General features: G+C 43.4%; 1 protein-coding gene across 1 annotated transcript; it reads right to left on the minus strand.

Moving 5' to 3' along the window:
* Positions 1-814: 814 nt before the first annotated feature.
* Positions 815-3,946, minus strand: RAG1 (recombination activating 1). The gene has a single exon (XM_038562456.1). It carries the CDS (start codon positions 3,944-3,946, stop codon positions 815-817), a length of 3,132 nt encoding a protein of 1,043 aa, XP_038418384.1.
* Between the last annotated feature and the right edge of the window lie 21,475 nt (positions 3,947-25,421).

The raw sequence follows: 25,421 nt of genomic DNA on the forward strand, positions 1-25,421 counted from the left end.
TAAGTAAAAATGTATTACCAGAAGATTCAACAAATAACTGTAGAAAACAGTTTTTTATTCTTCCAACTTCATTATTGAAAACTTCATGGTAGCAGGTGACTTCCTAAACTCTTACAGTCACTCAATGCTGACATCACTGAAACCCAGAAGGGGGCAGATTTTCCAAAATTTTCCTGGATGTAAGGTATTTCTGCATAAATGTCCCAAGTGAGAAAACGCATTGAGAGCACTCTGTGAAGGTCATCATGCCATCCAAGTGTGTAAGATGTTATTGGTAGAGAAATCCAATAGAAGTTTTTAAAGATTTTTTGGATCTTGCAGAATAAGCCCAGATCTGTGAAATTTGTAAAATAAGGAATTCTACAGAAATGGCATAAAAAAAAAAACACGCATATCTCAATACAAAGTTATGCTAAATCGAAGGGGTGGGGAACGGATCCCACAAGACAAATTCCTTTCCCGGCTTCCCTGGCTGTTCTTTGATAACCCTGACTTTGATTTTCTGTGTCACTCAGTCACACGCACGCTCTTCCTTGTTCGTGTCTGGTCCCCTGCAGTTACTCCTCTTCTGAGTTATTGAGCTTTCAAATAACTGATTTCTCCTGTTGCTCTTCTGAACTCCCTACACGGTTCGGGCAATCAGTTCATCAGTTATCCATTCCTGACATGGATTCAGCACGGCTGGCCTCTCCTATGGACCACTGCTTGGGTGGCAAAGCCCCCCCCACACAGGAGTGAAGGGTGTGAGAAGGCCCCAGTGCAACCCAGGGGAAAACTGGTTTGCAAAAAACCAACTCAAAAGCATCTGCCTTCCTTAAAATTCCATCGAATCTTGAGTTTCCAGAGAGTCCTCTAGGCCTAATGGATCGCCTAAGCCTGCCTGTGAGTTGAAGGGAGGGCCGGACTTTTTATACCCATTGTGAGCATTCATAAACCTCTGCAGGTATTTGGAGGTGTACAGCCAGTGGTGTTTCAGGACGTCTTCCATCTCGTAGCACTTGGACTGCCTGGCGTTCATTTTCCGGAAGCGCCTGAACAGTTTGTTGCCAGACTCGTTGCCCTCGCTCGCCCAGGCCCCGATGGAACCATCTCTCTCGATAATTTCGGGGACGTGGGCCAGGGTTTTGTGGAAGTAGTTGGTGATTTTGCCCTCATATCTATACTTGAACTTGGTAGACAGGAGCTCGGCGAAACGCTGGGAGTTGAAGCTGTACTGGCACAGGGATTCTGGGCACTCTTTCGCGGGACACGAAGATCGCCATACGGGCTTCATCTTCAGGTAAAGGTCCATGAGCTCCCTCAGGGCTTCGTGCCTCTCCTCAGAGGGGATCAGTTCACAGACTGCTTCAACCGTCTCTTTGGTCATGAGCTTCCTGGCGAAGTTGCCGTTCATCCTCATGATGGGCTTCAGGTTCATCTTCTTGCGGAGATGCTTGTCCAGCGTGGCCTGCCACCTTCTCCGCTCCTCCTTGGAGGCACCGGCCTTGCTGTAGGCCTGGCCTATCTCGAGCTGGAAGATCTTGTAGAACTCGGCCGCGTTGCCGATGTCGCAGTGGAGCGCATCGATGGAAGGCACCGTCTCAATGAAGGGCTTGGAGGAGACGCCCTTGACCCGGTCCCTCAGCTCGTCCACGGACTCGTGGTAGGGGTTGGAGCGCCAGACCTCATAGCGCTCCAGGTTCTCCGAGTGGCTCCTGGTGATGGAGTGCAGGACGAGGTTCTGAGAGGCTTCCAGGCGGGTGGCGTCGCAGAGGGTGCAGATGTAGACCGAGCCCGAGGCCTCGAGGCCTTCGACCTCCCGGACCAGCTTCTCGTCGTATCCGGTGCCCCTGAAGATGAACCTGAAGGTCCGCAGCGCGCCCCCCATCTCCAGCAGGAGGCAGCTGCTCTTCATGGCCTCCCTCTCGGCGACCAGCGGGCTCAGGATGGCCGTCAGGGTCTCGTGGTCGGCCTCGTCCGCCAGCATGAGACACAGCGGCTTGCAGCACAGCTCCGAGTTCGGTTTGCCCTCCTCGAACACCTGCACGCTTTCCGAGCCCTGGGCCACGGTGATCCTCATGACCGTGAACGAGAACCGCACGGCCTTCTCGGGGACGGCCGGGCCGCCGCCGTGCTTCTCGCTCACGTCCCCCATGCCGTCGCAGGACTCCTTGACCACCACGGTGAACGGGCCCCCGAGGTGGTCGTCCAGGCCCCGGGCCCTCACGCCTTCCAGGAGGTCCTCCTGCATGTCCATCAGAGCGGACACCAGGGCCGCATCGTAGCGGAACCGCTTGGCGATGGTGCCCACGGGGTAGTCGTCCACGCAGGAGGACAGGCCCGACAGGCCATCGATGATGCCAACGTGGGCGCTGGAGGACACGTTCTGCAGAGGCGGCTGCCACTCGAAGGCGTGGTGGCCGGGCAGGAGGGCCTTCTCGGCGGCCCGCAGGGCGTGCAGCGGCTGAAAGATCTGCCTCCCGGTGATGGCCTTCACGGTCCGGTACATCTTGTGGTACTGGCTGCAGCTGAGGAAGGTGTTGACCCGGATGGCCAGGCAGACGGCCGGCTGCAGGCCGGGGCCGCGGCCCTGCAGGACGGCCTCCAGCTCGTCGGCCTGCCGGTGCTCGTTCCTGGCCCGCAGCACCAGCAGGAACAGGGCCAGGCACACGGACTTCACGTCGCCCCCCTCCTCCCGGTCGGCGAAGGCCTTGACCTGCAGCTTGAGCTCCCGCAGGCGGTGCTTCTGAGCCCTCCGGGTCAGCGACAGCAGGGGCTGGCGCGGCCGCCCCCCCTTGTTGATGTGCACAAAAGTCTGGTCCGAGTCCTTGTGGCCCGCCACGTGCTGGTTGTACCTCTCCAAGCTGACCTCCTCGTCGCACCCTTTGGCCGGACATCTCACCATCAGGGAGTTCAGGATGCTCAGAAAGGACCTCCCCGGGCTCTCCAGGTCAGTAGGGAAGCAGGGATACCGGCAGCAGGGACAGTAGCTGCCCGTGGCTTTGAGGCGGCGGAGAATGCAGACCCTGCAAAACACGTGCTTGCACGTGGTCTCCACGGGGTCCGCCAGGATGTGCTCACAGATCCGGCAGGAGATGGACTTCACGAAGTGGGCCGGGAAGTCCACCGCGAGGAGCTCGGTACCAAGGTGCACGTTCCCGCAGTCGGAGGCCTTCCCGGTCGCCCCGCTGTCGCGGAGCCCGGCCCGGGCTCTTCTCCGGTGCCCACGGGCCCTGCCCGCCCGCTCAAGCACGGTTCTGAGCCTTTTGCTGAGCTGTGCACTTGGCTGAGGACTCTTCCTCTTGAGTCCCTGGCGGGCAGCACGGCAGAGGTCACAGGAGGGCGCGTGGGGGAGCCACTCCGGGGCTGCCTTCCTCGGGAAGCAAACCCCGCGTGGGGCGCTGCTAAACCTCCTGTACATGACCTTCCAGCACTTGTGGCAGAAGTTGGTGGGGTGGACGGAGTCAACGTCTGCTTTCACATCGATCCGGAAAACCTTGGCAATGAGGTCTGGCCAGGATGTGGCCCTCCTTTCCTTCTTCCGTAGAAGGACTTGGGTTTTGCCATCCACGGGCCCGTGGACCGGATACCTCCTATTACGCCTGTCGGTTTTCAAAGAATTCCCACAGATACGGCAGAGGTGTCGAAGGTTGGCTTGGTGGATCGCTTTGTCTCTTGTTTTCCCATCATCGTGGGGTTCCTTCAGAAACTTAGGGTGAGCTTTCAATGCTGGTGGACTCAGGGCTGCCTCCTGACCATCAGCCTTGTCCGGGACTGCTGGAGATTGCTCCAGAGAGGGTTTCCCCTCGGAGGAAACTTTCTTTTCTATTTGAGCTTCTTCAGGTGCCTTTTCAAGAGACCGCACCCTGAACAGTTTAAATTTCCATTCTGAAAATTTAATATGTGGGTGCTGGATCTCATCTGGGGCAGAAGTGAGTCCCAGGGTGGGTGGCAAAGAGACAGCCATGCTGCCTGAGATACCTGAGAACAATGAAAACAAGTCAAAAAAAAAAAATCAATATCCCACTGATGCATCTCGGGAGGAATACAAATTAAAACATTCAATTATTCATTCATTTGTTGATCCTCCAAAAAGTTACTTACGAAACCTCCTATTTTTTTTTAAGATTTTATTTATTCATGAGAGACACAGGCAGAGGGAGAAGCAGACTCCATGCAAACAGCCCGGTGTGGGACTCGATCCTGGGACCCTGGGATCACGTCCTGAGCCGAAGGCAGACGCTCAACCGCTGAGGCCCCCAGGTGTCCCTAAACCTCCTATTTTAATAGACTATGTTAGGTGCAGAGCATACAGCAGAGAACAGTCATTCCTTGCTTTGCCAGTGCACGAGGTCATCTATACCAACATGCACCACTACGCTTCGATTTACGTATATATGTACCATCTTATTTTCTTTCCACCAAAACCTGAAGGTCTTTGAGGACAGAATCTTTGAGTGATTCATCTCTATCTCTCCAACATTCCTTGTACGCATTAAGGCTGAACAGTCTTTTGTTGAATAAATACAAGGAAAAACTGGCTAGTAAAAGGAAAAGTCATATTTTCTGCATTGTATTAGCCTCATTGTACTAGCTGGACAATATATTTCCAGCTTTTTAAAGCAGTCTCCTGGGAGAGAGATTGGTTGTTTATGTCTTCCAAACGGGTCATAAAGGGATGCTAGAGCTACAAACTCAAAGAAACTAATTACTCACTACTTGAAAGGATGAAGTGAATTTTGAGGCTTTATGAATGCTAACTAATAATAAGTATCATGGATAGTAATTATGCTTACAATTTTAATTAGTGAACACTGCTGTAAATTATAAGGCTGTGTCTTACATTAGAAACAAAACAAAACAAAACAAAAAAACCCCACAGAACTCTCTAAACCTGCAACAAACCATAGTGTGCTCATAACAAAGATCCTAAAGGACTTTTAAGGTGAAAAATTCAAGGAGTTTCAGGTAAAAATCATCCAGGCCCTCCCGGAAGTCATTACTGGACAACGAGGTTTGGGGGGAAGGAGGTGCCGTGGCTAATCCTGACTGCTGCTACCGAAGTTTCTTTCTAAGTCATCCCTTTAAACTACTGAAGTTTGTTCTATCTTGTATGCTCTAGACTGCAGGGACTGATGTTCTTAATGAAAACTAAAAGCCAATTTCCAAGACATGGTTAAAAAGGAAATCCTGTGAAATTGTTCTATAGGCAGGACTGTGTGAGATCTAAACAACTGCAGTCTCAAGGTTCTCATTAACCTCAAAAGTATTTCACCTGCAGCCCAGCAAACACCTTAACATTGCTTAGGGTTCAGTTATGTTCCTCAATTCTGTCCTGTGTCAGGTGTGAAGGCCTTCTGGGTCTCCTCCCCCATTGGCTAGAACTCCTTCCCAAAGGCCTTTTCATCCCATTAGACTTGTCCTACCCAGGCTTTTTCTAACATGCTTGTTCTCTGGATTTCCAAAATAATATTTTGAGTTTTTATTTAAAAAAAAAAAAAAAACTGTGTCACCATCTCTGGAGCTAAATAATGGACTTTCTCAATGAGGAAGTCAACCGCAAGGCATGTTGGAGGGGTCTCTAGAACTATCTCCCCTCCCTCCCCATTCCTCTCCTGACTCCCACTGGCTGGAAACGTTATGTCAAAATCTGCCAAAATACATTTATTTAAATACTCCCAAAGAAAGCATATCGTCACCAACCGATTATTAGCCATTGACATCCAAATCAAATGTATTTGTTGTTGTTTTCAACTCAACTGCTAAAACTTTATCCAAACTAGAAGAAGGGGGTAGAAGGGATATTATTCTTCTTGCCTTGAGAGGAATATACACTGAGATGCTGATCGTGGTTATCTGTGGAAGCTATAGATGTTTTATTTTAAAAAAATATATTTTTATCTTTAAGTAATCTCTACACCATGTGGGGCTTGAACTCACAACCCTGAGAGCAAGAGTCACACATTCCGCCCGCTGAGCCAGCCAGACACTCCCACTATTGATGTTTTATTTTTTTAATCCTTACCTATGATTTCTACTTTTTCTGAAATAAACATGTATTACTTTTAGAAGAAGATAGAATTTTTAATAACTAGATCTAAGGAGGTATGTTTTATCTATCTGGCTAACAAAGATTTAAAATATTATTACTCAGCATTAATGAAAGTATGGGGAAATGCAAGTATCTTCATACATTCTTAGGAGGAGTATAAATTGGTATAATATCTCTAGTGAACAATTTAGCACTGTTTTTTAAAAGTTTAAGTATATCTTATCTTTGGTGCAATAAATTTGCTTTTAGGAAGTTATTCCATAGAAACATTCTCACAGGCTATTTCTCGTGTGGGAATAAACATTCCACAGGTTATTCCCACAGTGAATATTACATGGAGAGAGGCCGAGACGCAGAAAGAGATTTGTTTAAAAAAAATTGTTACTTTCAAAAAATAGGAAACAGCATAAATAATCACCAATAGAGCATTATTAAATAAACTAAGATCCAGATATTCCATGGAAAACAATACAGACATTTAACATTTCTATATGCATTAATACATATCTGCAATATCCATATGCAATGATACGGAAAGATACATGACAAAGCAGAGAACAGGACAACAATAGCTAGTAGGATTCCCTTTATACACATTTGATCACACCCCTGGAAGTACAGTCGTGCTGGGAGGATATGCACTAAAATCTTAACAATGTTTACTCTCCAAAAATAGAATTACACAAAAGAAAGAAAGAAAGAAAGAAAGAAAGAAAGAAAGAAAGAAAGAAAGAAAGAAAGAAAGAAAAGAGAAAAGAAAGAAAAGAAAAAAGAAAAGAAAAGAAGAAAAGAAAAGAAAAGAAAAAAGGAAAGGAAAGGAAAGAAAAGAAAGAAAAGAAAAAAGAAAAGAAAAGAAGAAAAGAAAAGAAAAGAAAAGAAAAGAAAAGAAAAGAGAAAAAAGGGGCCTTTGGGTGGCTCAGTCAGTTAAGCATCTACCTTCGGCTTGGGTCATGATCCCAGGGTCCTGGGGTCAAGTCCCATGGCGGGCTCCCTGCTCAGGGGAGGAACAGTGAGCCTGCTTGTGCTCTCACTTACTCTTTCTCACTATCTCTCTCTCTCTCTCTCAAAAAAAAAAAAATAATAATAATAATAATAATAAATAAAATCTTAAAAAATAGAACTGACACTGGTAATATAGTCTCTTTAATTTTCTATTTTATTCATTCTTACATCATTTTAATTTTTCACAACAAACATGTATTTTTTTAAATGTTGTGATCAATTTACTTTAGGGAAAAAAATGTTTTAAAGACTAGATTTATAGGTACATACCCATTGTCACTTTTCTTTATTTCTTCCTAAATACACCCTTCCCAACCCCCAAGAAATTTTAAGACCTGGCTAAGCCTCAAATCTGACCAGCATCCTTATCTTTCTTTTCTGGTAAATGTGTAGAAAGGGAACCAAAATATGGGCCTATACAGATCACGAAGCTGGGATTATGTAAGCATTATCCTGTGGTCATTGTTTGACACTCAGGAATCTTACAAACGCTTGATCTCTCTTCTAAGGAAAGGTCCCAGCCTCAGACCAGCCTGGGGTGCTGGCTCAGCCCCGTTCCCAGGAGGCACTGCCGTCTCCGTGGGGCCATCACCTGCCATCACAGCTGTGGGGTCTTTGTCAACACAGGGCACAGATTCATTTGGACAAACTAGGCTGCGGTGGCCTGGCTGGCCCTGGGCAGAAGCTACACCTTGGTGACTGTATGATTAGTTAGGTCAGGAGGCGGGGTCACAGCAGCACCACCACCTCCCACTCCCAGCCCAGCCCCCGCCCTACACACACCTACATCCTAGCATTTGTCCCACAATCCCCCCACTTCACATCTTTGACTTGGTCTATATACAATGTTCCAAATGACCACTGCGTGCCCAAGGGTGACCCCCTGGCTGTCACACCTACCCCGCTCACGTATTCACTCATCCACTCTACAAATATTATTCTCTACTGTTTGCCAAACACCACCTCCAAAAATTGACAGCATCAGCCGCCTTTCTAGAAGCCTCAGCCATCCACAAAATGACCTTAAGATTTTTTTTCCTTCCCCCCAGGCAACTTCTTGCTTGAACTACTTCAGGAAGAGAAGGGCACTGTCACAACCCCCGGTCAGGAATCCCAGTTCAAGAACATAATCTCTGCATAGGTCTCTACAGTGTCAATTCTCAAAATTATTATCTATTAGGGGCACCTGGGCAACTCAGCCGGTTAAGTGTCTGCCTTGGACTCAAGTCATGATCCCTGCTAAGCGGGGGTCTGCTTCTCCCTCTCCCTCTGCACTCTCTCTCTCTCAAGTAAGTAAATAAAGTATTTTTAAAAATTATTATGTGTGGGCAGCCCTGGTGGTGCAGCGGTTTAGCGCCGCCTGCAGCCCAGGGCGTGATCCTGGAGTCCAGGGATACGTCAGGGTCCCCGCATGGAGCCTGCTTCTCCCTCTGCCTGTGTCTCTGTGTGTGTCTCTATGGATAAACAAAATAAAAAAATCTTCAAAAAAATTATTATGTGTTAGAATTATAGGGGAGTTTATGTTTAAAAAAAAATAATGCAGACCATCAGGTTCCAGAAATTCCGATTCAGTTTGTCTAGGAAAGAGTCCAGAAATTGCAGGTGTTAAGCATTTCGGTTGATCCTGCTACGAGTAGCCCACGGGTCACGCGTTGAGAGAAGCTGGTCTCCCACTCAATCCAACCTGGTTCAGGAAATTGCTGGCAATACCTGGGAATACCTGGGAAACTACATTTCCTCCCACCCTAGAATTCCGTTAGCTGATTACTTATCATGCCTAGACAAGCACAGCATCTCTTTTCCAAGAGCCACACCTTTCCTTCTGATAATTCATTTACGGATTCATTCAAGAAGCACTCCTTACAGGTCTCCCCTGCCCCCAACATTCATTTACAGCCATCTGGGTATCGGCATCTTCTCTATGAACCTACGCTGTCTTCTTAAACTTAGCTTCTTAGTCCTCTCCGATTTTTATACATGGGAAAGAAAAATCAAATTGTTATCAGCTTCCCTTCATCCCTCCCCTTGTCCCCTGCAAGGAAAAGAAGCCCAAGTCCTCCTAATTAGAAACATAAAAATGTAATAAATATTGTGGCTCAGGGCATGAAAGTGACGAGTGTTACCTTGCTCAGCAGGCCGCCTGGCCAAAGTGCTGGGATGGCTGTAATTCGGTTGATATTACTTGATACCAAAGAGAAGGCAAAGTGTGTTCTCCTCCCCCTCTTTGTTCTCTTGTACCCCAGAGCAGGTGCTGCATTATTTATCAGCTTCCACTGTCCTTCCTCGCCTCCCCCACCACAGAGGGCTAACCACACATGCTAGCAGCCAATCACAGGCCAGGAGCCCCCAGCTCCAGCTGACACCTGGCTCTTCAGGAAGCTTGGCCGGGGGGACCTGAGTGTCACGGGTGTGTGCTGGAGCATTGCCAGGGCTGCTAGCTCCCTCCCCAAGACTGTTTGGGTTGGAAATGAGCTTGTCAACATAAGCTCTGGCTTCTGCCAAAAGATTCTAGAGCTCTGTGCCTCAGTTTCCAAAGTCTGTAAGATAGAAACACTAATGGTGTATACCTCAGGGTCTGTGAGCTTGTACGGTGAGAGTTATCATGGGAAAATACTTGGGACAGTGTCTGCCCTTAGTAGATACCCATTAAATACTAACTCTATGAGGATTTTTATTATTATTTTGAAATAGTATCCGTGCCCATTCCAGAATCCTGCTGCCCGGTCAATTCTGAGTCAGGGAAGGTTGTGTTCCTGGTAACAACATTGAGTTCAAAACACAAGTCATGTGTTTTGAAGTCAACAGACCTGGATTTGAATCTTGCCTCAGGTCTTTGATACTTTAGTTAAACCGGGAGCCATAATCTCCTAATCTACAGCTTGGATTGATCATTTCGGTCCCAGGCTTCTAAGTGCTTTACACATTATTTCATTGTCCCAACAATCTACACATTTGACACTATTATCTCTAAAGAGGAGCAGTAGAAGTTGAGAGCAATGGAGAACCTACCCGTGGTCACACAGCCACTGACTGGTGAATGTGGGGTCCTTAAGCACTGCACCCCACTGTAAAAGCATATTGAAAGCCAGTTTGTAGTAGTAGTGAGAGGATGACTCACATACTTCTATATACTTAGTACCATCTCTGTTTCAAACCCTTTTCATAGTTCTTAGACCTGGCCTGATTCCCCAAAGTACCTCTCTGTCTAGCTAATATGTGAGGGGATTCTCTGACATCTGATTCTTAGCAAAAACTGTCAAAGAGGCAGGTGCAAGGATTTCTCTGTGCTGTCCTGGCCTCATAAGACACTCCTCATATAGCTCCACTATGTTGCACTTGGGCCTACCTAACTGTACAACAGTCCTGGGGACACAGCTTCTACTAAGATAAAGACAGAACAGAAGCCATTGCAATAATATTTGGAGAGATGGCCTGTGGCTTCTAGATCCTTCTAGGTGTGTTTGTGCCCAAGGCGATAGACCCATTACCTGAGGTTCCCATGATACTGTGAGACTGGGCAGTCGGGAGCTGAGAGTCTCCTAAAGACGGTGTCCACATTCAAATAAACAGGATGGAGGGCCTCCAAGATGGGTGGGCTTTGTGGCCTTGAAGTCCCCTTCATTCAGTGGGAAGAGGTAGAGAGGAGGCACAGCATGGCTGACATGGAAGACGATGTCCTTCCCATCCGTCCACCCTCCCCTACCCTAAAACCCCACATCTTCGCGGGACTCGCAGAAAGAGAAAGGGCCAGATGTTCTTGCCTCACCTTGAAGGAAATATCTCACGGAATTAGAAAAAGCAGCGAGTCCCAGCTTCCAAGGATCAGGTACTCTTCAGCTCTAAAGACTCACCTAGAAGTTAAGTGAAACTAAGGTGACCAATCATCCCACTTTCCTGGAAAGTGAGTTTCCCTGAGTTTAGACCTCAAAGTCCAAGCAAACAGGGTCAGTTGGTCACCCTTCAAGCCCAAACCAGAGTTGGAAAATTTCTCTAAGGTCAAAAATTCATAAACGGAATTCTTTTCAATTTCTCTTAGGGAAGTTAGATGCTCACAGAAATTCCTCAAAGAGTATACACCAGGCCAGAGGGGACAGCGACATGAGGGTCAGACCAGCTAGCCAGAGTTTTATCTTTCTTCTTCTTTTTGAACCATATTTACCATAGATTTTTATATCATCTAATTTTTTATCAGTCATGTGTTACCTTAAAAATAGGAAAAAAAATCCATGAGATTTACAGATAAGTAAAAGTACTTTAGTGAATTTTAAATGAGGCAAAATAAAATATTGATAGACTTCTAATTTTTTTTTTAATGAAAGTCTAGATTTGTATATATCAGATTCTTCAAGGGCAGGATTTCCAATATTTCTTTATTCTTACCCTGGGTCTTTTTCCCATCCATGTCAAAAATGTGTCACTGTCACCTGTCCTCTGCTGAGAATTAAGACCTCCATCGAATCATCAGGACAAATAAGCTGAGCCATGAATTCTTGTCCCTTTTCCTGGCCACTAAAATTCTACCCACTATTCTTGCTCCAGATCTTTCCCACGTGACGAACCCCACCTGGAGCAAACTTGGACTTCCATCATAAAATAGCAAAATCAGAGCTGCCTAGGATGCCACGTTGTTCCAAGCAAATTAAAAATAAAACACTGCTGACAGATCTTGGCCAAATTTAGCAGGAGGAAAAGAATGAAAAGGCCAAACTAGTGTTTGGACGATTCGATGCCAGTTTCCAGCCTTGAGCACAGCACTCCCAGCTGAGCGATTAGCTGTGGTTAATCCTGGAAGTGTCCACAGTCCCTGGCATGGCCTGGCTCCCTCGGGGCATGTGTGCCTGGCAGGCTTGTCGCCCCCTTTCCCCTGCCTCTCCATCCGCGCCCCCAACTCTCCTTGACAAGTTGCCTACCCTTATTCCCCTTGGTTCTCCGCAGGCCCTTTTAAGAGAACTTTTCAAATTCAATTTCTTCCCAGACAGCTACGAGCTCCAGCTGCTATCAGTCAAAATCTACTCCTGCAGCCGCGGTCCGAGTGTGTGAATGTGGCATTTTGCGCTCTTATCATAATCCAGCAGATGCTATTTACTGACATCGTGATTACATATATAAGCTTGTATCTATCTATCTCCAGCTCGCAAAACTCTTGCCTCCTGACATCACCGACTCGAATGCCAGAGCTAAAAGGGAACTTAGAGGTTATCTGACCCAATGAACACATCTCATAGGTGAGAAATAGTCCCCAAAGGGCAGTGTCCTGCTCAATGTCACAGGAGGGAATTAGTAGCAGAAATAGCCTTACAAATCAGGTCTCTAGCATCCCGGGACAATATTCTTTCCACTACACTGGGAACAGAGCATCCCTCCTTCTCCCACCCCCATGCCATCTGGCTTCCCTTAGCCTGGAAAGGAACTTGAGTTGGCAAAGAAGCAGAACCTTAATAGGTCACTGCTAGATTAGAGCCCTTCGGTGATCATGCAAACTTGCCACAGCACTGGTAGCGGAGAGCCAGCATCTCTACATGCTTTTTCCTCCCCCACTTCCCCAGTCTTGAAATTGCTTTCTAATTAACTCAATGTGGATTATCCCTGTTAGTAAATTTTCTAATGTGTTATTAATTGCTCTAAACGTCAGCTGCAGCTCATTCTCCACAAATTCAGGAGTGCCGCAGCGGGCTTTCTGATGTGAGCGAGGCTGTTTCTAAACAACTACTGCCATCGTGTGGTCCAAAAAGTCTATCAGAAAAACCCATTCAGGAGACTCCAAAGTCTCATGAAGTTGAGTCCATGAACTGATTTCAGGAGTCATTAAGTTTGGTTCCCTTCCCTCCGCCTCTTATCCCAACTTCTATCTTCCCTAACCTTCCCCTCCACCATCACCTACCTCTGTAGGAATCCTCCATAATTCCTATAGACTAAGAAACAATGCCAAAAGCTTAGGCAATCAAAGCAACATGCTCAAGACCCCACCCCTAGTTAACTGCAGTCTTCCACTGGAGAGTCCAACATGAGACTCACTACTGGTAACTGGCCCCAGAAAATCTGTAATAAATACCTTCTCCTCGATCCTCAAACAAGTGAAGACATGAGAGAAGTCCTCATGAAGGTGTCTGAGGAACTGAGAAGTGATGTCCAGTGTTTAGGACTCTACTAGACATCCTTTCTAATTTGGTGACATCCGTTCCATCTTCAAACTCCAAATATGGGAAGCCGTTTCTTTCTTCCTTGTGTTTTTTAGTTGTATAGGGTCTAAGAATGAGCTCAAAAGTGTAGGATGGAATTTTATAACAATTTCTTAAAGCTAGAATTCAAGTTTGAGGAATGAGCTTTCTCAGCGTCGAGGAAACATAATAGCCTGAAATGAGTAATTGCAGGACAGCAAAAGACAATTTTAGAAAAAGCCATACTTGGCAACTGTCCCAAGCCCTATAATTTGGGGGTTTCTAAAATCTCACAATTTTTGGAGGGTGATAAAAAGATACTTTGAAACAAAGGAACTTTAACTGCAATTTAATTTAACTGTGTTTCTGTCCATAGTTACTATGTGGCTTGATTTTCTATATAATGAGAAAAATTGCAACGTTTTTGACAAATGTTAACTAAAAACTATATTCTTTTCAACTTATGAATAGAGGTTCTGGAGAGAGATGGAAAGTAGAATTAATTCCTAATTTTTTTGTGCAAAAATCTGCCATTGAATTGTCTGTGATGTTTCTCCAAAAAAATAGTTTATTATTTATTGTGTGATTTAAATGTTTATCTTGTTATAAATTTTTTCCTGGGACATCCCTCCCACTCAAACAGAAAGCACAATTTCCAAATGCAAATAGAATCCCACTTGGCCATTATCATTACAGAAAAGAGAAATGTTTATATCTTTATTTCCACATCTAGGGATGGATATTAGTAGTAATAATTAACTTCATTATATAAGTTTCTATAAAGACCAATCTGGATTCTACACTTTCTTGTCTTCATGACAATCTTAAAAAATAACTGCTTTGTGACAGGAAGGTTGGTGGGGGGCAGAGCATGGCTAGCTGAGTTGAGTTTTAGTTGAGATTTGCTATCCTTTGTACTTCTAGAAAAAAAAAAAATCATTCTCCTCCAACCTTCCTTAACATTTCCAATCTTTTTAATGCCCCTAACCTCTGCCCCTCCAAAAATTCACCAACCATAAAAAAAACCATGATTATCTTTCACTAGCACATATTACATATATTATACCAAAAAAAAAAAATGTTCTCAGCAACATGACATCATGAAGAATTCTCAGAACTTCTCATTCTTTTTTGAGGTTTCTCCTGTTCTCATCACCAGCAAACCATTATGTAGAGGCTACATGTGAGATACCAGGAATCAACTCCACATTCAGTGGCCTTTTAGCAACCTGGACTCATGACTCCCTTTCTCCAACAAAACTATTGTTCCTTGTTAACAATCAGTAACAGTACAGTGCAATGTTAAAATAAGTTAAGGTTTATGTCGATTGATCGGAAGGTGGGTGTCATGGGTTGAATTGTGTCTCCCAAAATTCACATGATGAAATCCTAACCCCCAGCACCTCAAAATGTGACTGTATTTAGAAATAGAGCCTTTGGGGATCCCTGGGTGGCTCAGTGGTTTGGTGCCTGCCTTTGGCCCAGGGCGTGATCCTGGAGGCCTGGGATCGAGTCCCGCGTCAGGCTCCCGGCATGGAGCCTGCTTCTCCCTCCTCCTGTGTCTCTGCCTCTCTCTCTCTTTCTCTGTGTCTATCATGAATAATAAATAAACAAATAAATCTTAAAAAAAAAAAAAGAAAAGAAAAGAAATAGAGCCTTTAAAGAGACAATAAAGACAAAATGAAGTCATTTGGGTAGCCCCTAATCCAACTGATGTCCTTTCAAGAAGGAATTAGGACACATCTAGGGATGCATAAGCACAGAAGGCCAGGTGAGGACATAAAGAAAAGGTAGCCAACTACAAGTCAAAGAAACCAAACCTGAGCTGTCTTGACCTCTGACCTCTAGCCTCCAGACGTGTGAGAAAATAAATTCCTATTGCTTAAACCACCCACTCTGTGGTATTTGGTTATGGTAGTCCAAGCTGACTAATGGGGTGTGAATCAAGTGTCTCATCTTGGGCACTTCCCTTATCCACCTACCCAAGGAAGAAGTTGTTCTTTGAATGGTCAAGTCTGAGGATACTTATTAGGCCTCAGTCTTTTTTTTTTTTTTATATATTTTATTTATTTATGACAGATACAGAGAGAGAGAGAGGCAGAGACACAGGCAGAGGGAGAAGCAGGCTCCATGCACCGGGAGCCCGATGTGGGATTCGATCCTGGGTCTCCAGGATCACGCCCTGGGGCAAAGGCAGGCGCCAAACCGCTGCACCACCCAGGGATCCCAAGGCCTCAGTCTTAATGAGCAAATATGGACATTATTATCTGTATGGTGTTGGGCTATGGTTCTGGGTATTGCAGGCTTTGGACTGACATAAACCTGAGTTCAAGTTCTAGTCCCTACTTTTACAAGCTGTTTGACCTTGGGCACATTTCTTAACTTCTTTGACTCTATTTCCTTATTTGAAAATGGGAATAATAGTAGTAGTAATGTTCTTAGGAGAATTGAATGAGCTAATAATACACATAAGATGCTTAGCACTCAGTTGAACACAATGTTGCCTCAAGAACTCCCCATCCTCCCCCAAAACCCTCTCTCCTCACAGTCTTTTTCATCTTCTTTCACCTAACCTCCTAATTCAAGATAAACTTCGAGGGTCATCCTTCCTTCATCTTGCTCTAAATCCTCAGATCCAATCAGTCAACAAATTCTAGTCTTGTCAAAATTACAAGTCAGATCATTTCACTTCTCTGATCAAAACCCTCCTGTAGTTCCCCATCCTGGTTAGAGGAAAAGCCAAAGACTTCATAAGGACAAACAAGGAGCATTACTTCTTCCACCCACTTACTACAGCCATATTGGTCCTTGTACTGGTCAAAAAGTCCATATATACTTCTTCTTGCTATCCTCTCTGCCTGAAATATTACATTAGACACTGCTGTATTAGACGGGGTTCTCCAGAGAAACACAACCAATAGGAAATATTTCTATTCTAGATATCAAGGAGAGGAATTTAGTATGAGGAAGTAGCTCATATGATTACAGAGGCTGAGAAGTCCCATGATCTGCCATTTGTAAGCTAGGACCCAGGCAAGCTAGTGGTTTAAGACCCAGTCTAACAGCAGGAGAAGACTGATGTCCCAGCTGGGATAGTCATGCAAAGAGAGAGAGAGGGAGAGAGAGAGGGGGAGAGAGAGAGAGAGAAAGAGAGAGAATTCTCTTCCTTTACCTTTTTGATCTATTTAGTTCCTCAACAGATTGGATGCTGCTCATCTATACTGAAGAGGACAAACCACTTGGCTCAGTCTACTGATTCAAATGCTAATATCATCCAGAAACCTCCTCACAGAGAGCTAGAAACAGTGGTTAGCCAAGTATCTGAGCATTTTGTGACCCAGTCAAGTTGACACTTCAAAGTAACCATCACAGCTGCCTCCGAGTTCTAGGAACATGCAGTCTAATGTGGAATTAAAATAAACAAATCTGGAGTAGTTGGTAGGGGAGAGAGAGATGATGAAATTATGAGTCAAGAGTCAAGAGATATGAGATGTGTTTTCTGCTCTGTCACCTGCATGTAGTTCTGTGACCTTAAACCATTCATATAACCACACTGGAGTGGTGATTTTCTCGATTTAGCCCTATGTAAAAATGGGTAACACTTACTTTCCAGAATCCTTATGAAGATTAGATAATTAGAGGAAAATGTCTGGCTCAGCGTCTGATGCTATATAGGCATTTAATAAATACTGGGTGCTAACTGGGCATACTGGAGAAATATCCACCCTCTAAAAAATTTGAATTAAGTTTGCCTTCTTAGAGTTATACTATAAAATCAATCCACAACAAATCAGAACAAAGATGTGAAAAGTCACATCAAGAGGAGAAAATACAATAATTTCCAGGCTGAACAAAACCTGAAGACAGATATTAAAATATGAAAAGAATTTATTAACCAAAATGAGATGGTTGGTCATTGTTACAAGCTGAATTGTGTCACCTCAGAATTCATATGTTGAATTCCTAATATCTCGTATCTTAGAATGTGACTGTATTTGGAGATAGAGTGTTTAAAGAGGTAATTAAATTAAAATAAGGTCATAATCCAAAAGCATTGGTGTCCTTATAAGAACGGATTAGGACACAGACACACCCAGAGGAAAGGCCAAATGAAGGCATAGGGAGAAGACGGCCAGACAAGGAGAGAGCAAACCAGACTCAGTAGGAACCAACTCTGCTTGATCTCAGACTTCAAGCTTCTAAAACTGTGAGACAATAAATTCTGGTGTTTAAGCCACTCAGTCTGTAGTGGTTTGTTATGTCAGCCCTAGAAAATCAACATACTCATTAATGCAAACTTAGAAAGTTGAAGTCAGAGAGACCTACAGATATCCATATATATTCACCAAAGGGGATGGGGGCTGTCAATTCCAAAAATGCCACTTTCCTATCACCGGGGTGTGTATAGCTTGAGGAACAACCTAAAGCTATCATTGCCTAAAATCACTACCCTTTTGAATCATCCAACTAAATCCTTTTGCTCTAGTTGGAATTTTCAGCAAGTAACATCCTGACTATTTTTTATTTTCTATAAGAAAGTTGCCATCAGTTCCTTTCTGTCTTGTCCAACTGAGGCCAACTCCTCCCCGACTTATAGTGACTCTAACATTGTGGTCAGTCTCACCCCTGCTACCTTCTTCACTGAGCCAAGGGTAATTCCACTATCAAATTTCTCAATCCCTTAAATACAGTGACAGGACCCTCACAGGCAAAGTCTTTCTGGGAGATGGATATGAACAATTGAGAGAAAGGGGCCACTCTCTTCTCTCCAAGGTTGTGCACCCAAAGGATTTCATAGGTCTGTAGTGGCCAAGGCGATCAGGTTGCGTTATGACAAAATCTATATGGGCATGAAATCCAAGTAGGCAGGAGAAGGGGAGAGGCAGTAAGAAAGAACTGATGACATCATTTAAACTCTCGAATCCAACTATGCCTGAAATAAGCTTCAACCTCATAAGCTTTTCCATTATAAAAGCCAAGAAATTCCATTTTCTCCTTAAGCTAGGTTGATTTGGATTTCTGTCCCACAAAACCATAACAAGTCCTCACTAACATATGCATGGATCTTTTCTTCTGCCTTGTGAATCTTCTAAGAAACCATGGCTTCCTGGAAATTTGGGGTAACATCGTAAGTTTAATTTAATGAGTGAAATGTTTGAAACTTTAGATCCTCTCCTGTTATTGGCGGGCAACACAAGGATTACAAACTTTCCTGAGTTATAAGAGCCAGTAATTCCTTTTTTTAAATTTTCGTTTTTGTATAACTGGGTCCAATTTGGGTTTCTGATTAAGGCAGGTATCTGGCTGTCTTTTGATCAGGTATAAAATTATTAGTGAGAAAGCCAAAAAAATACCTACTTCTAAAAGTCTTTTTTTAGAGGCACCTCGGTGGCTCAATGGTTGAGCCCCTGCCTTCAGCTCAGGGCATGACCTCAGGTCCAGAGATCAAAGCCCTCATTGGGCTCCCCATAGGGAGCCTTCTCCTCCCTCTGCCTATGTCTCTGCCTCTTTCTCTGTATTTCTCGTGAATACATAAATAAAATATTTTTAAAAGTCTTTTTAAAAATTATTTTAAAAGATGTTCATGTAGCACTGTCTTTTTATGAACAGTTAAAAATAATGTAAAGGTCCATTAGCAAAAGAGCAGAGACTGGAAGAAATACAAATAAGTCAATCTTCATGGACAGTAATTTGGCAATAATTGTCACAATTGCTTATGCACTGTAACAGTCTTCATAGGCTGCCATAACAAATGCCACAGACTTGGTGGCATAAATAACAGAAATTTATTTTCTCACAATTCTCAAGACTGGAAGTCCAAGATCAAGATCGTAGTAGTGTTGGTGTCTGGTGAGGCTGGTATCCTTGGTTTGAAGACGGCTGCCTTCTTGCTGGGTCTTCACATGGTCTTTTCTCCTTGGGTGTGCATTCTGGTATACCTTCCTTTTCTTATAAGGACATAGTTCTAGTGAATTAGAACTTCATCCTTATGACCTCATTTATCTTTAATTACCTCTGTAAAGGCACTATCTCTCACTATAGTCACACTGAGGATTAGAGCTTCAAGATGAATTTCAAAGCAACACAAGTCAGTCCCTAACATGCACCAATATTTTGACCTAGAAATTCCACATCTACTAACCTATCCCAGGGATATTCCAATATACTGGAATGCAAACAAAATTATAGACGTACAAAATTCATTAATACCTGTTTGCAATAATAAAACACTGAGAACAACTAACATTGTCACTGGTTAAATGAATCCTAATCTATCTTTCCAATGGAATATAATGAACACATAAAAAGGAAAAAAGAAACTATACAGAACAATCTCTAAGAGTTCTCATTAGTGGGGAGAAAGCAGGGAACAGAACAATGTACATGCTAAAAAGAGGGGGGAAATATGTGCAAACATACTTTGCTTGTATATGCATCAAATATCTCTGGAAAGATAAGCAAGAAAGTAGTAATACGGCTGTCTTCAGAAAGGGAGAGAAGCTTCTAGATTCTTCTAGTAACTTCTGAATTTTGGAAGGTTCCAGGGAAGGACTGAAGAATCAGTTCCTTGCTTCTTCCGGTCTCCAGAGCAGCATTCCTTGAACTCCACTGGAGTGGCCACATCAGTCTAATCTCTGCCTCAGTGGTCACCCTTTCTCTTCTTCAGTCTACGTCAAACATCTCCCTGCCTTGCTCTTAAAAGAACATCTATGATTGCACTCAGGGGCCATCTGCATAATCCAGGATAACCTCCCTACCTCAATACCCTTAATTTGCTCACATCTGCAAAATCTTTACCATGTAAATAACATTTACAGGCTCGAAGGATTAGGACTCAATAACTGTGGGAGTCGCCATTCAGCCTACTGTAACTCCTCTGAAGGAATGGCTAAAGGAAGTTTACTGGTTCATTATTTGTGGCAAATATACTAATGTGATAGAGGAAACTAGATAAGGGATATATAAGAATTCTCTGTACTAGCTTCTCAATTTTTCTATAAATTTGAAAATGTTCTTTAAAAACAGTCTATTAAAGGGGTACCTGGGTGATGCAGTTGGTTAAGCATCCAACTCTCCGTTTTCAGCTCAGGTCCTAATCTCAGTGGGTCATGGGATCCAGCCCTGTATCCGGCTCCAAGCTCAGCAGGAGGCTCCTTAAAGATTCTCCCCCCTCTGCCCCTCCTCCTACTCTCTCTCCAAAATAAACAAATAAATCTTTTAAAAGACCCATTTAAAAAAAATCTAAATATGCAACTATCCTATGACCCAAAAATTGCACTCCTGAGTATTTATCCCAGAGAAATAAAAACAAGTTTCACCCAAAAACTTGTACACAAATGCACATAGTAGCTTCATTTGCAATAGCCAAAAACTAGAAATGGTCCAGATGTCTTTTAACAGGTGAATAATTAAACAAATTGTGTTATATCAGCACCGTAGTATTCAGCAATGAAAAGGAACAAACTAGTGATAGACAACCTGGGTGAATCTCCAGAGATTATACTGAGTTAAAAAATAAATAAAAAGCTAATTCCAAGAGTTTACATACTGTATGATTCTATTTATGTAACATTCGTGAAATGACAAACTTATAGAAATGGAGAACAGGCTAGTGGTGGCCAAGGGTGAAGGAGGGAGTCCAGGTGGGAAGGAAGTAGTATGGCTACAAAGGGGCAATGCAAGAGATCCTAGTAGTGTTGGAAACTCCTGTATCTTGATGTATCAAGGTCAATATGCTGCTTGTGATATCTCACTATACTTTTGCAAAATGTAACCATTCAGGGAAACAGTAAAGGGTACATGGAATCTTGATTATTTCTTACAACTCTATGTAAATCTGTAGATTCAAAATAAGTTTAGTTTTTTAAAGTGATATTGAATAAGGAATGTTTCCAAATCTTAAGGGGAAAAGACTAAGTATTTTATTTAAGTTCAAAAGTGAGGGGGGAAACGTTTTGAAAGGAGATATATATATATATATATATATATATATATATGATAGAAATGATATATAATGTACATAATATTCCTTAATATAGGTATAATTTTACATATACATATCTAATTCCATAATATAATATATATATTTCTTCCATTATTGTATATACTGCTAGATATACAAGGCCATGGGTTCTCTGAGGCTGGAGTCTGAAAAGGACGCAGACAGTTGAGAGGAAGAAACAGAACCAAAGTCAGATGACCAATGATGAAAAAGAGTTATGTCCGCAGAAACTGGGATGTGAAATCCACTCCCAAGATCCTGAGCAGATGTCAGCCAGGTCCCCACTCTCCATCTCCAAGCCATAATGTCAGAAATGTAGGTGCCACCAAGGAAGAAGGATAGAGGATCAGAGACAAAACACAGGATTGACTGTTTTCATCTGAAATGACTGGAAAAATGAGGCACTGTTTCGATTAATTTGCCTGCCTTTGGATTGAATGGGAGTTCCTAATGGTGAGTCAGTTGGCTTCTGAAAATGAAGAAATTCACTTACCTGCACACCTGAGATTTCTAACTGCTCTGCATAGGGATTTTATACGTAGTTTCTATTTTTCATATTTTTCTACATTGAAGTATATAACATGTAACAATAATTATTTGATGGATTGAAAGGGAAAATCCAAAATATTATTTAAGACCCCAAGATCAACAACAGTTGACAGCAAGCATTGTTGCCTCCCCACAGCACAGACAGCTTATATGCCCCTTTGATATGACCGGAAATCCCTGGTTTCTCGTGCCTTTTAAAGCCACAGAGACTACGTTCCCAAACTTTTATATTCTTTCTTCCAGCACTGCTCTTCTCTCTTCTGCTGACCAGTGGAAGAGTGGCTGCTAGGAGACCATCTCTGTGTAGCAGGCATTGCCATTGTGAAGATCCATCCAGATGCCAAGCTCTGGTTACTTCTAGGGGAGCCTCTCCTTCCCTTTGGTCATCCTGGTCATAACAGATACCACCAACTAATGATCCCAATTATCCCAACTCAGCCTCTCAGTGAAAGATTACAAAAGAAGCAAAGGAGGGTAGCCTGGGTGGCTCAGCAGTTTAGCACCTGCCTTCAGCCCAGGGCGTGATCCTGGAGTTCCTGGATCAAATCCTGCATCGGGCTCACTGCATGGAGCCTGCTTCTCCCTCTGCCTGTGTCTCTGCCTCTCTCTCTCTCTCTCTCTGTTTCTCTCATGAATAAATAAATAAAATCTTAAAACAAAAAGAAGCAAAGGAAAGGAGGGGATGCCAGCAATTTCACTGTGGACTACCTTCACAAATTTTGCCCTATTCAAATATCACCTGCACTATTATTTAATATTTGTCTCTATGGGAAGTCACCTTGTTTACATGAGGAAAGACATTCATATGTTATTATCTAATGGTCGTAGCAGAAAAACAACGTAGGAGAGAAAATGCTTTCTCTGTTAGAAAGGAAGGTTATGGAGTACAAAAGTCTACCGGCACCAGACAGATACTTTTCTCCTTTCCGGGATCAAAAAGACTGAAAGAAAATTGGAAAAGCAATTCACTGTTCACGCGCACCCAACATGAGTATGTCTCCACCTAAAATCATCTGCTATACGACCTAAAATCATTTCAGGTACCACAACGGGACTTTAAAACACCAGCAGGTAGGATGGGTAAGTCTCCTTCCAACTCCAAGACCTCAAATCATTCCACACCTGTCCCTGAGCAGCTGACTGAGGTCGATTCAGGAAATGCCCAGTGGGTGGCAGCATCCAGACCAGTGCTGCCCATGCAAGACCTTTCTTAATATAGCTCTGGTTGTTTACAGCCTCAGCCTGCTCCAGCAGCTCTTTCCCCCTCACCTGCTATTTGTCTACATCTGCCTCTAAGTCCCCAAGGAAAATAACAGACCAGCACATCGCTTCATGTGGAAACCAGAATTGAGGGTTCCAAATTTTTTTGGAACTTATATTTGTTGGGAAAAGGCCCAGTCCCCCCACCCTCCCTCCTCATGGAACTGGGATTTACCATCTGAACCTAGGAAACGGAAAGGATCAAGAAGATCCCTGTGCCCTGGATCCATTTCAAGGTTTTAAATCAACCCACCAACCCTCCAGCATTTTTAAGTGTAGCTGGGTGTTAGACAGGAATTACAGAGCATAATAACCTGCTGCTGGCAAGCTATAGGTTAATTGGGCAGATGATATTAAAGCTGTTGTTATTAATGAACGGAACAAGATAGAACATAACTGCTAAATTATATGTGAGAGATCATAAGAAATGTGAAGTTTCAGAGGAGATTAAGGGAAGGCCAAGCAGACCCTTTTTTCCCAATGCCCATTAAAAGGCCCATAAAAAATCTAAAATGTAAGAAAAACTCAGCAGTATCAGATATTAGGGATAAAAATTAGACATATGCCAGGATCCCCAGGAGTCTCTACTGATGAGCCAAATGACGGGGGAGATGGAGCGTGTATTAGTCTGCTAGGGCTCACATACCAAAATAACCATAGACAGGGTGGTTTAAATGCAAACCTACTTCTGACAGTTCTGAAGGTTGGAAAACTAAGACCCAAGTGTCATCAGGTCTGGATTCTCCTCCAGCCTCGCTCCTCAGCTGGTGGACTGCCTTCTTGCTGTGTCTCCATAGGGTGTTTTCTCTGTGCTCATGTGTCCCTGCTGCCTGTTCCTCTCCTAGTAAGCACACTAGTCCTATTGGATTAGAAACCATTCATTTGACCTCATGTAGCCTTAATTACCCCTTTAAAGGCCCTATCTCCAAATACAGTCACATTGGGTGTTAGGGATTCAACATATGAATTTTGAGGGACACAGCTGAGGCCATCACAGAGTCTCAATCTAGTCTTCAATTTTTGCAGAAAAAAATTGGCTGGAAGGAAAACAGGAAAACAAAAGGAAGGAGGTAGAGGGAAAGGAAGGGAAAAGGGAAGGAGAAAAGGGAGAGCCCATGGATGATAGAATTGAGGCCCCAGGGATACTGTCCAACTTAAAGATGAGAAGGGAAGCTGCCCTGATGAGCAGGGTTGCTCCAAGAAGAAAGGCCTTGGAGCATGGAGCAGAACAGAGGATCTGCCTCAGATAAGCAGCTGTTCAAGTATCTGGGAAGCTGACTCCAAAGGCAAGAATAAAAATCCATTCCAGGCAAGCAGCATTGCATTAACCAGAAAAACAGGCCAAGGGGCAAAGTTAAGAGCCCCTCAAAAGGCTCTCCTAAAATCCTCTCTGCCTCTTTGCAACTGCAGCTTTAGATGCACATAGATTTATTTTGAGTCCAGTGATAATGTATTTATTGTACCACATGAAAAAAAAATGTCATGAAACTAGGAGGGGTCTGCAAATATACAATAAGCCAGGTGCCTATCCTTATTTGCCTTCTTATGCTGTCAAATACGAACTCATTTAAGGAGGGCATGTGATGTAATGAGTACTGGGCATTATATGACTGGTGAATCACTGAAATCAATAATACGTTATATGTTAATTAATTGAATTTAAATAAAAATTTAAAAAGAAGAACTCATTGAATCAAGTAACAGCTATTTCAATGTGAGTCTCTGTGTATTTGCGTTGAAGAGTTTTATGTTTGGAAAGAAAGCCAGCATTGTTTTTCCACCAAGATAGATCCAGCCTTAAACTCAAGCTGAACCTGCAGGTAGCCCCAGGAAGCGTAGATCTGAGAGTTCTGATTGAAGCTGACATAAGTATTCTTTAACACTTGCTCTACATAGAACTCTCCTCTTTCTAGGACCAACAATAGAATTAAAATCAATATAAGATCTATGAAGAAATTCAACAGCACAAAGTAAAAGCTTTCTGATGACCAAATAATCCAGTGGAAAATACTTTGTCTGAATTGGAAGAAAAATGGGAAAATATTTATTTACTTTTGTTCCCCTAAAGAACTGCCTCTCTTGAACAAGAAGGGGCCTTGATGAGGAGATAAGCCAAAATAAGAAGGAAGGGCGCTGAAACTAACACCCAGTGAGAAGACATAAAACAAATACACTGGATGCTACAAAAGACAAATTTGTAACTTGGTGATACAGAATAAAAACTGGAGAAACACTCTTGATCACATGGGACATGAATAAGGAGATGAAAATGACAAGAGAAAAAAGATAGGGATAGATACTCTGGGACAAATGAAATGGTGACATGAACTCCCAAGAATGGTGGCATTCCCCCAAAGTTAATTGAATCCAGTCAAACCAAATGGAATAAAAGCATTACCCAAGATAGAACTGACATCCG

The sequence above is a fragment of the Canis lupus genome, chromosome 18 (assembly GCF_011100685.1).
Source record: "Canis lupus familiaris isolate Mischka breed German Shepherd chromosome 18, alternate assembly UU_Cfam_GSD_1.0, whole genome shotgun sequence".
Classification (NCBI taxonomy): Eukaryota; Metazoa; Chordata; class Mammalia; order Carnivora; family Canidae; genus Canis; species Canis lupus.